Source organism: Gambusia affinis, linkage group LG06, assembly GCF_019740435.1.
Source record: "Gambusia affinis linkage group LG06, SWU_Gaff_1.0, whole genome shotgun sequence".
Lineage (NCBI taxonomy): Eukaryota > Metazoa > Chordata > Actinopteri > Cyprinodontiformes > Poeciliidae > Gambusia > Gambusia affinis.
Window position 1 is genome coordinate 15,547,436 of NC_057873.1, and position 12,901 is coordinate 15,560,336.

General features: G+C 35.0%; 2 protein-coding genes across 7 annotated transcripts in view; both read left to right on the top strand.

Moving 5' to 3' along the window:
• Positions 1-4,186: 4,186 nt before the first annotated feature.
• On the top strand, positions 4,187-6,424 carry LOC122832408. Of its 3 annotated transcripts, none has more exons than XM_044119146.1 (6): positions 4,187-4,334; positions 4,416-4,509; positions 4,615-4,953; positions 5,038-5,221; positions 5,317-5,441; positions 5,627-6,424. In XM_044119146.1, exons 1-6 carry the CDS (start codon positions 4,294-4,296, stop codon positions 6,107-6,109), a joined length of 1,266 nt encoding a protein of 421 aa, XP_043975081.1. In that variant the 5' UTR covers positions 4,187-4,293; the 3' UTR covers positions 6,110-6,424. The 3 variants fall into 3 exon arrangements, with proteins under 3 accessions (XP_043975081.1, XP_043975082.1, XP_043975083.1); XM_044119147.1 differs by having other exon boundaries at positions 4,433-4,509; XM_044119148.1 differs by lacking the exon at positions 5,627-6,424 and having other exon boundaries at positions 5,317-5,620.
• A 5,312-nt stretch (positions 6,425-11,736) lies between these two features.
• The window catches only part of zbbx (zinc finger, B-box domain containing), a 42,429-nt gene continuing 41,264 nt past the window's right edge, over positions 11,737-12,901 (top strand). For 2 of the 4 annotated variants that reach the window (XM_044120329.1, XM_044120330.1), the window contains exons 1-3: positions 11,737-11,876; positions 12,119-12,170; positions 12,672-12,787. In XM_044120329.1, coding sequence (XP_043976264.1) covers positions 12,722-12,787 — 66 coding nt within the window. In that variant the 5' untranslated portion in view covers positions 11,737-11,876; positions 12,119-12,170; positions 12,672-12,721. The remainder of the gene's footprint in view (positions 11,877-12,118; positions 12,171-12,671; positions 12,788-12,901) is intronic. The other 2 variants (XM_044120331.1, XM_044120332.1) reach the window with 1 other exon arrangement.

The following is a 12,901-nucleotide window of genomic DNA, read 5'->3' on the forward strand; positions in this document are numbered from 1 at the left end:
TGACTTCTCATCATCTACCTACACCGGCATCTTTATAACTATGTCTCCTCACAGTCATGGTCTAAGAGTGTTTGGTTTTTTCCAGGCAAAACAAATGGAACAAGCTGGATTTTTATCATTTTAAAGGCACTAAACCCACTGCAATGGTAGCCTGTTTTGTGATAACAAAGGAATATAATTTCAGTCATTAAAATTGCATTTTCCACACAAGTCACTCAAGTTCCTATATGTGTGAAACAAAATATTTTGTCTTTCCTTTTAATTCCTGCAAAGCACTTTGTTTTGCCTTGTTGCTGAAAATGTGCTATATAAATAAAATTACCTTTACCTTACCTTTACTTTTACCAATTTAGCATAGAAATCAGCATACTGGTCATGACAAAAGTTTGAATGTAAATTCTAAGTCTGGAGTCTTTACAGGGTTTACCAAAATTGTGTATTTACCTAATGTACAATCTGAAAAAAAGTATTTGTACTGACATTTGCTGTTGAACTGTTGTACAATCCACATGTACAAACTAAATGTTCTTAATCAACTAAGAAAAATGTTTTACTAAAAACATTAATTAGAGACTGGAACCAACTGGTAAAAAGCTGTTAAAATTGCTGGAACATTGTCCTCCACAACAGTTAAACCTTTGAGACACAAACATCTAAATGAAATTTAATTATAGGAACTATTTATGAAAATCTTGCGTAAAAGACCATTCATACAGTTGCAGAGAAAGATATCTTAAAATCTCATTATTGCTCCTAATTTTCAGAAGAAGCTTTGGACGTCCTGCTGGGTGGCACACTAAACCGTAACGGTGTCAGCTTCCTTGTTTGAAAAGAGAGTTTTGCAGTATAAATACTATAAATAAGACAAATCTACTTAAAGTTATTGTTTAATAATGAGTTTCCTAGGGGCTCCTAGTCACGGGTGGATTATTATATTAAGGTATAGGATTTTATAAGGCTTTAATTTTAAAACCACTAAAAAAAACCTGTCATATTATCCCTGTGCTATGAAGTACTTTTTCTGTGATGCCAGAGATAGCACTGAAGGACAGGATTTTCTTTGGCTTTCTTTGAATAACACATTGCTGCCCATCGACAATGTCTCATATTAATTGGCTGACAGACAGAAGGATCCTCTTCTATTTTTTCTAACATAAAAAAATGTAGCTGTTGGAAATATGTTTTGTTAAGGTACTGCAACAAAGATGGTCATAGTTTGGCAACTTAAGAAGTGGAACCCATCATTTCCATTAATGTTATTTTAAAATAACAGTTGGCAGGTTAAAGTTCAAGCAGGCATGTTTAGTGCCTGAGCTGATTGACCAAGGCAACATCAGCATGTTAGACCCCCTGTTCTCATTTATGAAGTGCAAAACTTAAACTAATTAAACAATTGAAAACTGCTACTAAATTTAGTTTATTCTATTCAGTTTTTAAAAAATGCATCAAAACTAAAATAAGACTAGATGTGGTATAGATACTAGCATTGCATTCACAGTAGTTGATTTGCTAGATTAGTTCAACAACAATGGAAATAGTGGTTGTTTTCCCATTTCAAATATATGCACTTATCATGCTTTGAATTTTCATCACACTGTGAATTTTTAACGGATCCAGCTTTCAGTAAACATCCCGTGACGTTGGAGCTCAGAATGATTAAACTAATCAAACATTGTAAATAAAAGTAGAGCCTCATTATATGCAGGCTAAATTTGAACTCTATTTGCAACATAACTTCAAGCACTTCCAAAAGGCTGTTAAAATTCAATATTTTCAGAGCTAGGTGACTACAAAGTGTTTCAAAAACAATAATAGATACTCCGAAAAGCAGAAAAGAGTTCTTTTTCTTCATATTCTTCCCTTGATCTAAGGTAATTTGAGCAGTTATATGTTTATTTCAACCTATGTTATTTCTGTTGATCTGTGCCGTTCAGTTTAATTTGATTTGACAGTTTCATACAAACATGCCATTAGCATTCAGGGAAAGCTGCCTTCAGTCTTCATTTCACAACAAATAAATAACTCCTGGGCTATCAAAGTCACTTGTAGAAGACGCCGAAAGAAAGCATTTACATGAAATAAAGAAAAACTGAGAAGACATAAAGTATCTTCAATATCAATAACTAAGGACACATGAAACATAATTTATCGCTATTTTAATGTGGTATGTTTCTTTGGTTTTGATCCTCATGGATTCTGATGTAGATGAACTATCGGCTTCAGACAAACTTGAGTGGCAATTTTTTAAATGCTAAAAAGTTTTCATCCTGCATATTCTTCTGCTCAGGTCCATCTTGAATGAGTCCATCTGGCATCCAAGAAAGTGTAATCAATCAAAAAAAGATCACAAAATAGGAAGGAAATCACAGCTGCCTGAGTAAATACATCTGCCTGATACTGTATGTCAGTATAGACAGCTGGTGTTCTTTCTTCGATTAACAGTTTGTAAGTGCAGTAAACGAATGCATGAAAAAGTCCAAATTTCCCCGTATTAGTTTCCAGTTCTTTTCGTTAAAATGCCTACCATTATCTACTGGGAGGGTTGTAAAATTACTTTGACTACAGCTGGGTGATTACTTCCTTTCCCTTTTTGGTGCTAGGACTGCGTCTTCTTTAAAATGTTTCCAATAATTTTAAAACAGTTTCTATACAGTGTACCCAGCATTTGGATTGCCTAAAAATTATTTAATCCACGGATGACATTCAGTGCTGCACCATGATCATTGCCTCCTACACAGCAAAAAGTAGAGAGTTAAAATTTCAGGGTTAGACGTGTCAGAGTTAATTTTAACTCATTAAGTGTTTTTTTAACATTTAGCGATTTAAATGATGCCCAGTGTTGGAGTTATTTCGCAGAGTTGATTGCGTTGGTGTTGAATCAACTCTGCTGGGAGGAAAATAAGCTCCTCCCCTCCGCTTCACAGTTTTCGTTTGATTTCAATCTGAACTCGGCTCCATTTTGTTCATCTCCTATTCTACACGGTAAGTGTCCAACTTACTAAATCTTTTGTCCAGCACTATTACATTGACAGAGTGAGTGATTTGACTTTTTCAACTAATTACAACATAATTGAAAGGCAGCTGAATATGTCCATTTTGCAACAATTTTACACAACGTGTTAGCTAGTAGCCCACCTGGTAGCTAGTAGCACTTACACCTGATATTATTATCATGGTAATTCTTACAAAACATATTTTGTCCGACCATATGCTCGCGAAAAATATACTTCTATTTTGTTTTGTCGTTTAAAATGATAATTTTGACCTTGTGAATGTAAGAGGTAACGACTATTAGCTTCCGTGGAACATCAGCGAGCCGAAGTCACGTGCCACAAATAGCCGAGGAAGTTACTGTGAGGTGAACGTTTGACCTATACTTTATTTTGCTTTGTCTAGGTTTATCCCATGCTTAAATAAAATGCTGATCCATGTAAAGTATGGTGACCTGCAAAAGTACGTGAAGTTGGAGGAGGTCGAAGGACTGTTTGACTCTAATCAGTTTCATGAGAAAGGTTTGTTATTTATTAAACATCTCTGTGGGGCATGGGCATTATTCTTTTCAATATATGTCTATTTAACACATATTGTACACATTTGTGGTAAGTAAAAAGAGTAATCATTGTATTTTCATTAATATGCTTCATACTAATCACATGATCAATATCAAGTAACTGTTAGTTTAAAAAATCCAGCTAATTACACAATTAGGCTCTAAATCTTGCCTTGTTTTTTCAGTCATTGAACGATTTTGCCTGCCACCTGATGGCAAAGTGACATACAAAGATGCAACAGATACTGAAGTTGACGAAGAAATATTCAGTGACCTCCTTAGACAAGGCAATGTGGTACTGACAGTTTTCTGCTCTGATGGTGAGATATCAAAGCAAATTAAGTCAACTGTTATACAGATTTTACCAAAGAATGTCACTGATGTCTATTGTCTCTCTTCAGAGTACTCAGAATGGTCATCTGCTTCTGACTCTGACTCGAGCTTCAACTCAAATGCATCAACATCAACAATACTAATGGATGAGATACCACGCAAGAAGCAAAAACTGAGAATGCTAATAACTCAATGTCTGCTAAGAATGTAAAAATTTTTGACTGTCTCTAAATTCTGTTTTGTATGCCCAGACATGTTTTGTCATATTTTGGTAATCTACATATTTCCTGTTGTTTTTTTTCTTCATTTTATAGCTGGCTGAAGGTGTCCTACAAAGCAAGTCTGGTGGTGAAGAAATTCTGCAGGAGTATGAAACTACAGAAACCTTAACTGATGCCACAAGAAGACAAATGGTGAACATACTGGTGGCTGACATGATTGATAAACATGGGTATGTTTGTTTTTACAATGTTTAATTTATGTATAATAATTGAAAAAAATGTTTAATCACCAATTTAAAATCTGCTGTTTGGCACCTCCCCACTAAAGCAATCAGAGAGAAGTATGCCTTTGGAATAGTGACGCTCTTCCCATCCCTCAAGGATCCATACACCAAAAAAGGCTATGTAATGTTTTTTTGTTGTTGTTTTTTTCTACAATCAAACATGCTCTTTATTTTGTGACTCCAAACTGTGATTTTGCAATTAATTTTTGTTCTTTTTTTTTTTTAGGAGCATTTTTATGATGCAGCAAGCAGCACTGGATACATTTCATGGCGTCTTAAAACGGTCCTAAGGAAGATTCAAAGAGGATCTCTTGTGCCACTAAGTAGCCCCAATTACACTTCATCTGGAGGCCCAAATATACAGAGAACTGTGATTGCTGAAAAACAACTTGATGGGAATGCCTGTCAGGAGGCCATATCTCTGCTTAATCACACCAAAGACAGGTCTGTGATCTTTCAGAAGATGAGAGAGACTTTTGAGTACCGTCACAAGCTTATTAAAGATGCCAGTGGAAGAAATGATATTCTGACAACGTTCCAGAGGTTCCTGGACACAAAAGGATTGGTAAGTGTTCAAGTGAGTTGTAAAAGTCTTTAAATGTGGATTTTTACCTTCTTATAATGGTTTGATTTCTACATGTTATTAAAGATTGATCAAGACTTCAGTCTTCTGTTCAGTGAAGAAACCTCATCCAGACTGCTGCAGAAGTGGGATGTGATCTTCAAACCAAATGTCATCAAGGAGGCTAAGCGTTTAACTTCTACACCTGAGTTGAGAAGTTTGGTGCAATCAGCGGAAAGTCTTCAAAGCGATGACCTCTCTAACACATCTAGTAAGTACCTAGATATATCTGAAAATAGTTGACTGTTCAGAGTACTCATAAAGTTCTGATATCATATCTGAAAACATTTATAAATTTGTCTTCAGGCTATGACCAAGAAATGGCGTCGCTGTTACTTCTCTTACATCTCCTTCAACCGCAACCAGGAGGACAGAAGTCTCCAAAAATCAGTGCAAGTGATGCAGTTGAGAGACTTGTTGTCTTTCATAAGGTAATTGAAATTTAAAATATGCAAAATTATTTGTCTATTTCCTTTTATAGACATGCATAAATACAGATGTTTGAATGATAGCTTTGAAGATGTCTGGGCATGCTTAAATTTTTTTTTTATGTAACATGTATCATAAAGCTGTATGTTTTGTTTCTTATGTTTGGTGTATATCTTTTTAATTTTAGTCATGCTGCAGTTTAGAGGAGCATCTCCAGGGTCAACGGGGTCTGCAGCCATTCCTCCTTGATGTTGGGCATCAGAACATTTCACTTAAAGATGAAGATGTGGTCAACAAAGAAATGCTTCAAATGATTTCATCAGGAGATGTTTTTTCAACCAACTGGGTTAGAGTTGAGGATGCTGAATGCAGACAAGGACTTGCTGTTTGCAGCACAATTCAAGATGAGATGCCAGTATTTTGTCAGATAAGTGATGTACTTTTAGTTGACAATACCTTTCTTTTGTTATCTAAACAGCTATTCACAGAAACATTTGATGATCATCATCATGCTTTCAGGATTGTTCAAAGTGAAGAAAGGCATTTAGTAAAAATCCCTGAACTTAAATTTCATAAGACTTTTGATATTCAAAACTCTTATGGCGTTTCTAATGAATGTTTGTTCATTGTACCACAATTTAAAATGTTGGAAACACAGCTGCAAAAATAAAGTGTTCAAAATTGATTTACTTGTGTCAATTTGTTTCTTAATAATTATTATAATTAATCATAAAGTAACTTTTTTTGGAATAATAACACTTGAAAGTGTTAAATCAACACTAACAAAGTGGTACATTTTTGTTCTTGGATCAGTGTTATCCATTATATCCCACAGTGTTAAATGAACCCTGTTTTGTGAGTTAAATAAGTAACTCTGATAAAGTGTTAAAATTTTAACTATTTTGAAAGTGTTAATTTAACTCAGAAAGAGAGTGGACTATATAAACACTGAAAAAGTGTTAAAATCAAATCTGTGGGAGTTAAATTAACACTGGACTTTTTGCTGTGTAATGAATTCAATAGCCCTGACATTTCACAGTACACTGGTTGTCCTTTTCCTCAGCTGTTGCATCCCTCCCTTTCATGCATTATGTTGCTCCTTTGTTCTTTTTCTTGTGTCACTCTTTCATGTGCTTTTGGCCCCTTACAATGCTCGCCCCCCCACACCTCACAGACCCTTGCACCGTTCTTATACCACCCTTCCCTCTTCTCCGCTCGGTCTTTCACTCATCGGTATGCCACTACACGCCAAGCTGTCTGTTCGAGCAGATTTGACAGAGAACAGGAGAAGGAGGGAGAAACTGTTTAAGAGCACAGACAGAATCCAGCTGGAGGGTCACAACCCGAAATGACCATGCACACTAACAATCTCACAGGCACACTCAATAAGTCATAGACCCACACTTCCCTGATGGCAGGAGCAATAGGTAATATGCCAACAATGTTGGAGGAGGGAGAGAGAGACAAAGGGGAATGGAGAGAAAGCCGGATTCAGGAACGAGGCGGTCATGTGCTTGGTGGACCATTATTGTGCTCTGTTTTGGAAGAATTGTGATAAAAATTTCAAGGCTGACAGAAGGTGTTAAGCCTGGGGGACAATTTGGAATTGTCTGAGAATATTATTTGTCCTGGAATGCAAATAAAGCCAAAATTATATATGTGCATCACTGCATGCAAGAGACAAGGCCAAAACCTGAATCATAAGTAGATTTCAAATCCAACTCTTGGAATGAAATTAAAAAGTCTCAGAATACTTTTTGACAGTACTGTAATAGATATGTTGACTACTGCAGCAACAAATGGTTGAAACTACACTGGGAGAGAGGGAGGAAAAATGAAGGAAGAACATGAACTCAGTTTTTTGTTTTGGGATTAAATCTTACAAAAAAATGTCCTGTAGTCTAATAAAGAGAGGTAAGAAATTTTTTTCACTCTTGAAAATTTTACACAGACAGTCGACCAGGAAATCAATATTCTGGAATTGGACGACGATGTTCCAATCAAATCCAATGTTATTCTGCCATCCTTTCTCCAAGCCTAACACTGGATTTAGGCTGTTAGACAGACTGTTGTTGAGATTCAAAGCTTGATCCCTTACTTACACTTTCTGCTTTAAATTTCTGTCGTGCTGAGAAAAATATAAACCGCTATTTAAATATTTCTAGTTTCTCAAAAAATTAGAAATAGTCAATTTTTGTAACATATTTTTACCTACTTTCTTTTATATTGGACAATTAATTTGATTTTACTGTGGGAGCTATAGTTTATTAATTTATGAAATGGATTGTCTATTTTGATGACAGTTATGAATATTGCTATGAAGGCATGAAACAATTAGTCCAGCTTTTGTTGCTTCCATCCATCCATCCATTTTCTGAACACCTTTCATCCCTAATGGGGTCGGGAGGGTTGCTGGTGTCTATCTCCAGCTGCGTCCCGGGCGAGAGGTGGGGTTCACCCCGGACAGGTCGCCAGTCTGTCGCAGGCTTTTGTTGCTTATTGAACTTATTTTTGATTGCAGTGCACCGCAACAAAGGGAAAATAATGCGAAATAGGTGAAGAACAACTCAAAACCTCTTGTATTCTTCCTTTTACTCTATCGCTATCATCTTCCTCCACTCACATGTTTTTGTGGCAACCAATTGACAGACAGCTCCACAAGCTGACAGAGCAGAGATTATGTTTAGATGTATCAGGATCAACACCAAAAGACAGGCAAACATTTCCCACACACGGAACATAGCATAAAACACCCAAACGGTAATCTACTGATGATTACGTAGAGTGGTTGCGTAAGTCTACATATTTTTGTGTTAATCAAACCTAAACATGCTAAATTGTACACCACCATACAGAAACACAATAATTACTGAATAGTTTTATGTTGTTGGGTCTTAAATTTATAGACTTTATTTTTAAGAAACATTTTAAGAAACATGAGTAACAAACTGTTTTTTTGCTGATTAATAACAACTTGTTCCTTCTGTTTTTTTTTTTTTTAACAAACTGTAGGACAAACAGGGTCAACATTTAACATTTTTATGGTAAACAAAAGTGTTGCATAAAACACAAGTACATGAATTGTACCTATTTTAAATTTTATGATATATAGTAGTATTCTTTCTCTACAGGCAAACCCTCGAATCAACACGCACATATGCATCTATGGATTTCATTTTGGTCTTTTCAAATGAATTGCTGAACATTTTTATTTTTTATTTTTTGGACTTTTGGGAAATTCTCTTTTCTTTAAAGGTTGTCAACACGAACTGTCTAGAGAGGTTAATTTTCAATGATTTAAAGTAACTCCAAAAAAAAAAGTGCTGAGAGAAAAAGTGAGTTTGAAAGCTTTATTCAGTGCTTAAAATTTATCTTGATACTTAGAGAAAGCATCATTTACAAGGAATTCCCACTAGTCTACTCATGATTATTTAGGGAACAGGGGGATAAATGCTTTTGAACTGCGTGCTTATTTATGTAACAAAGAAAGTCACGCAGTAGTAATCTGTCTGAAGTTGAGGATTAGTCATCAAACACCCGCAGGGAGGTAGAAGCTGATATCAACGCGCACACGGAGCGATAATATATTCAACTCAAATTAACTTCCGGCTTCGGTTGCCATAGTGACTCCGTCCCAACAGACACGACTTTCTTGTAGGCAGCGGTTGTTAGCGAAAATCTTACTCAAATACGGTAAACCTATAATGAATATAGGGAACTAACTATTACTGAGACATGTTGTGAAAAAAGACATTTACACCCGGATTCAGGGTAAGTGTAAACCCCTCTACGTTGTGTTTGCTTACTTCAAGCGGTGTGACGCAGTGCCAAAGTTTCTTATTAGCTTAGGTTTGAACAGAGCAGCTGTTTTAGCATGTGGTTTTAGCAGTTGTTAGAAAAAAAGGTAAAAACACAGGTGGAATTAAGAAAGCTGATTATGTGGCGGATGGGTTACCACAGAGATTGAACACAATTCTGTAGAAATTACTCCTTTTCTTTATTACAAGTTGTAGTGCCCATTTGAGGCCTTTTAATTTTTTTTTTTAGCAATATTAATGGTCATTTTCCAATTTATCTAACATTAACGTCTCTTTGGTGAATTTAGTTTATTTAATTTTAGGGTTCTGTTCTTTTAAAATGTTTTCTATGGTTCTAGCCAGAAGGTGTTGTATAGCAGCCTGCAGCTTGTACTCGGTGTGTTCGGTCAGTATGTACAAATAATATTGAATATAGGGTGGTCTGTTATGATGACCACTGAACAGGTAGAGTGTGGTAAAGACTGTGCTTCAACTGTCTCCTCTAGCGACAGTCCAGTTGCCGTGATGATGCTGGTAAGATGATTACCTGACGCCTTCCCTCAGTGTCAGTACAGCAAAGCAACAACATCAGGTTTCTGGATTCTCTCACCATTCCTTACACACATATTCAGATTCAAAGTCTGACTTCCTGAGCCTTGACAGGCTGCCAGCTCAATCTAAAATAAACTTTTTACAAAGATAGCCCAACATCACAATATAATAAATGTCATAAATAATTCAGCAACATGAGCATGAACAGTATTTCCAGCACACTTCTTTCATCCACTTTTGTAAAGTTAAATTTCTGTGCAGGGTTTGCACATATGCATTTCACTGGGCATTGGACCATTACTGATATCAATATATACCAAGTTTTCAAAAGAAGTTATTGCTTCTCTGAAAGTATAAACTAAAGACCTAAAGTAGCTACCTCTCCCCCACCAGTTGCTGCACACAGTGCTTTCAGCTTTCTGAAAGGCAAAGCAATGCAAATTTATTTGCATAGCACATGTTGTGTATAAGTGCTTTACAGAACAATGCAAAGAGTTAAAATACAGAGTTTAAAAATACAGGTATAAATTAAACATGATTAAAAAACTCATTGTCTAATGAAATTAGGAAAAAATGGTAGATCAAATTCTTCCATCTGTCATATGTGCGGCTAAAAATAACTATTTTTAACTTGGATTTAAACATTGTCAGAGTCCAGTCCAGTCAAAAGAAGGCTTCCAAACAATTCTGCTGTCAAGAACTATAAATTGAAATGTTTGAAAGTATTTCCAATAATTAAATATGAACAGTTATGTTTTGGAAGGAAATTAGTTCCTAAAGTAATTATTTAATTATACCGTTGAAAAGCTACAAACATCACCTGAGCAGATAGCCCAGGTAAATATCCATCTATTATCAGTTTGTTTGGCTTGTGTTACTCTGCTAAGAGCAGAAAGGCACAAAAGGTTTAGTATTCTGCATAACAAGCACAGTGTTTTTTGTACTAAATTTACCAGTTATGAAACATTTATACCAATGTTTATATATCAATCAAGATGTACAGTAAATGTTACAGATGACATGATTTTAACTACTCAATATGATATACTAGACGTTGTTGGGGTAGTTGTTTCTTTTCTGATTTTAACTGAATGCAATTAGATAATTTAATACACATGTTTTAAAATATTGTGTTATTATTGTGATATCATAGTTCGTACTTCAAAGTGTCACACCGAACTGCCAGTGGTAATAGAGTTGTATTTTTACAAATTCATTTCCGTCAAAAAGTTTGTATTTTTATATTGTTTATTACATGTTTTGTTTCTGTCGGAAAACAATAGTTCTTTAGAGCTCACATCTAAACCTGCTTATTGAAAAAAGTCTTGTGACTACAGTTTAAAAAAATGCACATTTCTGCACACTTTTCTAAATTAGCAAAAAAAACAACAACAAAAAAACAAAAAGCTATTCATCAAAAATGAATCTGTTTTTTTCAGTCTTTAAGACTCCCAATTATGTATTACATGTACATTCCACCTATCCTGAGAAATGAAATCAGTAATAATCTGTTGCAGTTAAAACCTTGAAAAATGTAATGTTCCAGTCAGTTTCATTCATATTACTAGTGCATATAATACTCGGATGATTGTTTTTCTTCTACATGAAATGGTACAATAAATCAAATTAGTTTGAAAACACTAACAACTGTTGTGGTGACTACTGATATGAGCTTGACAAATCACTGAGAGTTGTCTGAATCATCTGAAAATGCTGCTTTGTCAGATGTCAATGCTATGACAAAGGACTCATGCTGGCATCTTCAACTCCATAGAGTTCTTCACTTTCTAGTGTGAAGCATCTCAGACTGGTGGGCCTTAGTGATACAAATTTCTTATTGTATGATCTCATTGGCATGAATGATAGAATGAGTACTCCTTCTGGAAAACTGTGGACTTTTGACAACAATTACAATCAATTACCGTATTCATTTAATCATCTTTGTTTATTTTGTAACATTTGTCTTTCTTGGTCTCTTTCTTTAGGCGTTTTAGAGAATTAAGGTGGAAATTTGGACAATGTATTTCTTCACTCAGTAACCCTCCACCAAACAGCTTCAAGAAGACCAATGGCAACAAAGTCCAACAAGTAAAAAAAAACAACAAACTCCGCATCCTATGCCTCTGTTATTTTATGGGACTTTATACAGTACTCTGAGCTTCATTTACTTTTATAATCAATCCTAAACATTTAATGTCACATAAAAGATGCAGGAGTTGGTATACTGTTATTATTAATACAAACATAAACATTTGTTTTTACCAGGCTGTTTGCAAACTAAAGCATAAAGCATTTTCCACTTTTACGTGACTCGTATATCATCTTCACAGCTTCCAGCAGGTAAAATAAAGATCAGAGTTTTGAAGGATGAGCCACTGCCAGGTGAGTTAATTAGTACAAGAAAAAGTAATTTACTAATAAAATTAATCAATTAGTCAACTGCTGATTAATTAGTAATCGTTCCTATTCCTGTAGCACATTGGTTCAACATACAAAATAAATATACAATATAATTACAAAATCAAATGCTTTCTTCTGTTTATATTCTTTGTTGTTGCTGTAATAGGTTGTATTTGCTCTCACTATGGGATGAATTTTACAACAGAAGTGGAAGACTTCAAATGATTTTTCCAGTTGTGCATTAGAAATATGCTCACTTGATTGGTATTATTTCAGATTCAAAAATCTGTACTGAGAAACAAGCTCTTTTTATAAATGCAAATGCTCAATAATATAATTATTCTGTGCATTGTTTATTTATCTAATTAATGTGTTCTTTTTGTCTTTTCATGCTGGTTTGATAATGATGAATTCATATGTCGATAATAGTAATAAGTAAAATCCCTGTGCCAGGTGTTAACATCTGCGTGTTTACTCTTTCAGCCCCACCGCAGTCGTCATCTTCATCTTCAATCCCTAACGCTGGTCTTGGAATGACAAAAAGAACCAGAGTCAAGGGAACAATCTCCAGAAAATATGAAGTCAAATCAACTAAATTAGTAAGAAAACAAACACATTTGATATTTACTCTGAAAGTCTTTTGAGATAGTTATTTCTTAAGGATTGTGAGAAGGCAAAGCAGCATTTTGTTACTTGTTTAATGGTATCATTAA

What these genes read in the sequence shown, in the direction of transcription:
- LOC122832408 (XM_044119146.1), top strand. Translation starts at nt 4,294, where the DNA reads ATGGTGAACATACTGGTGGCTGACATGATTGATAAACATGG. An exon ending in TGACCTCTCTAACACATCTA is followed by an intron (nt 5,222 to 5,316) that starts GTAAGTACCTAG and finishes ATTTGTCTTCAG; the next exon opens with GCTATGACCAAGAAATGGCG. An exon ending in GACTTGTTGTCTTTCATAAG is followed by an intron (nt 5,442 to 5,626) that starts GTAATTGAAATT and finishes TTTTAATTTTAG; the next exon opens with TCATGCTGCAGTTTAGAGGA.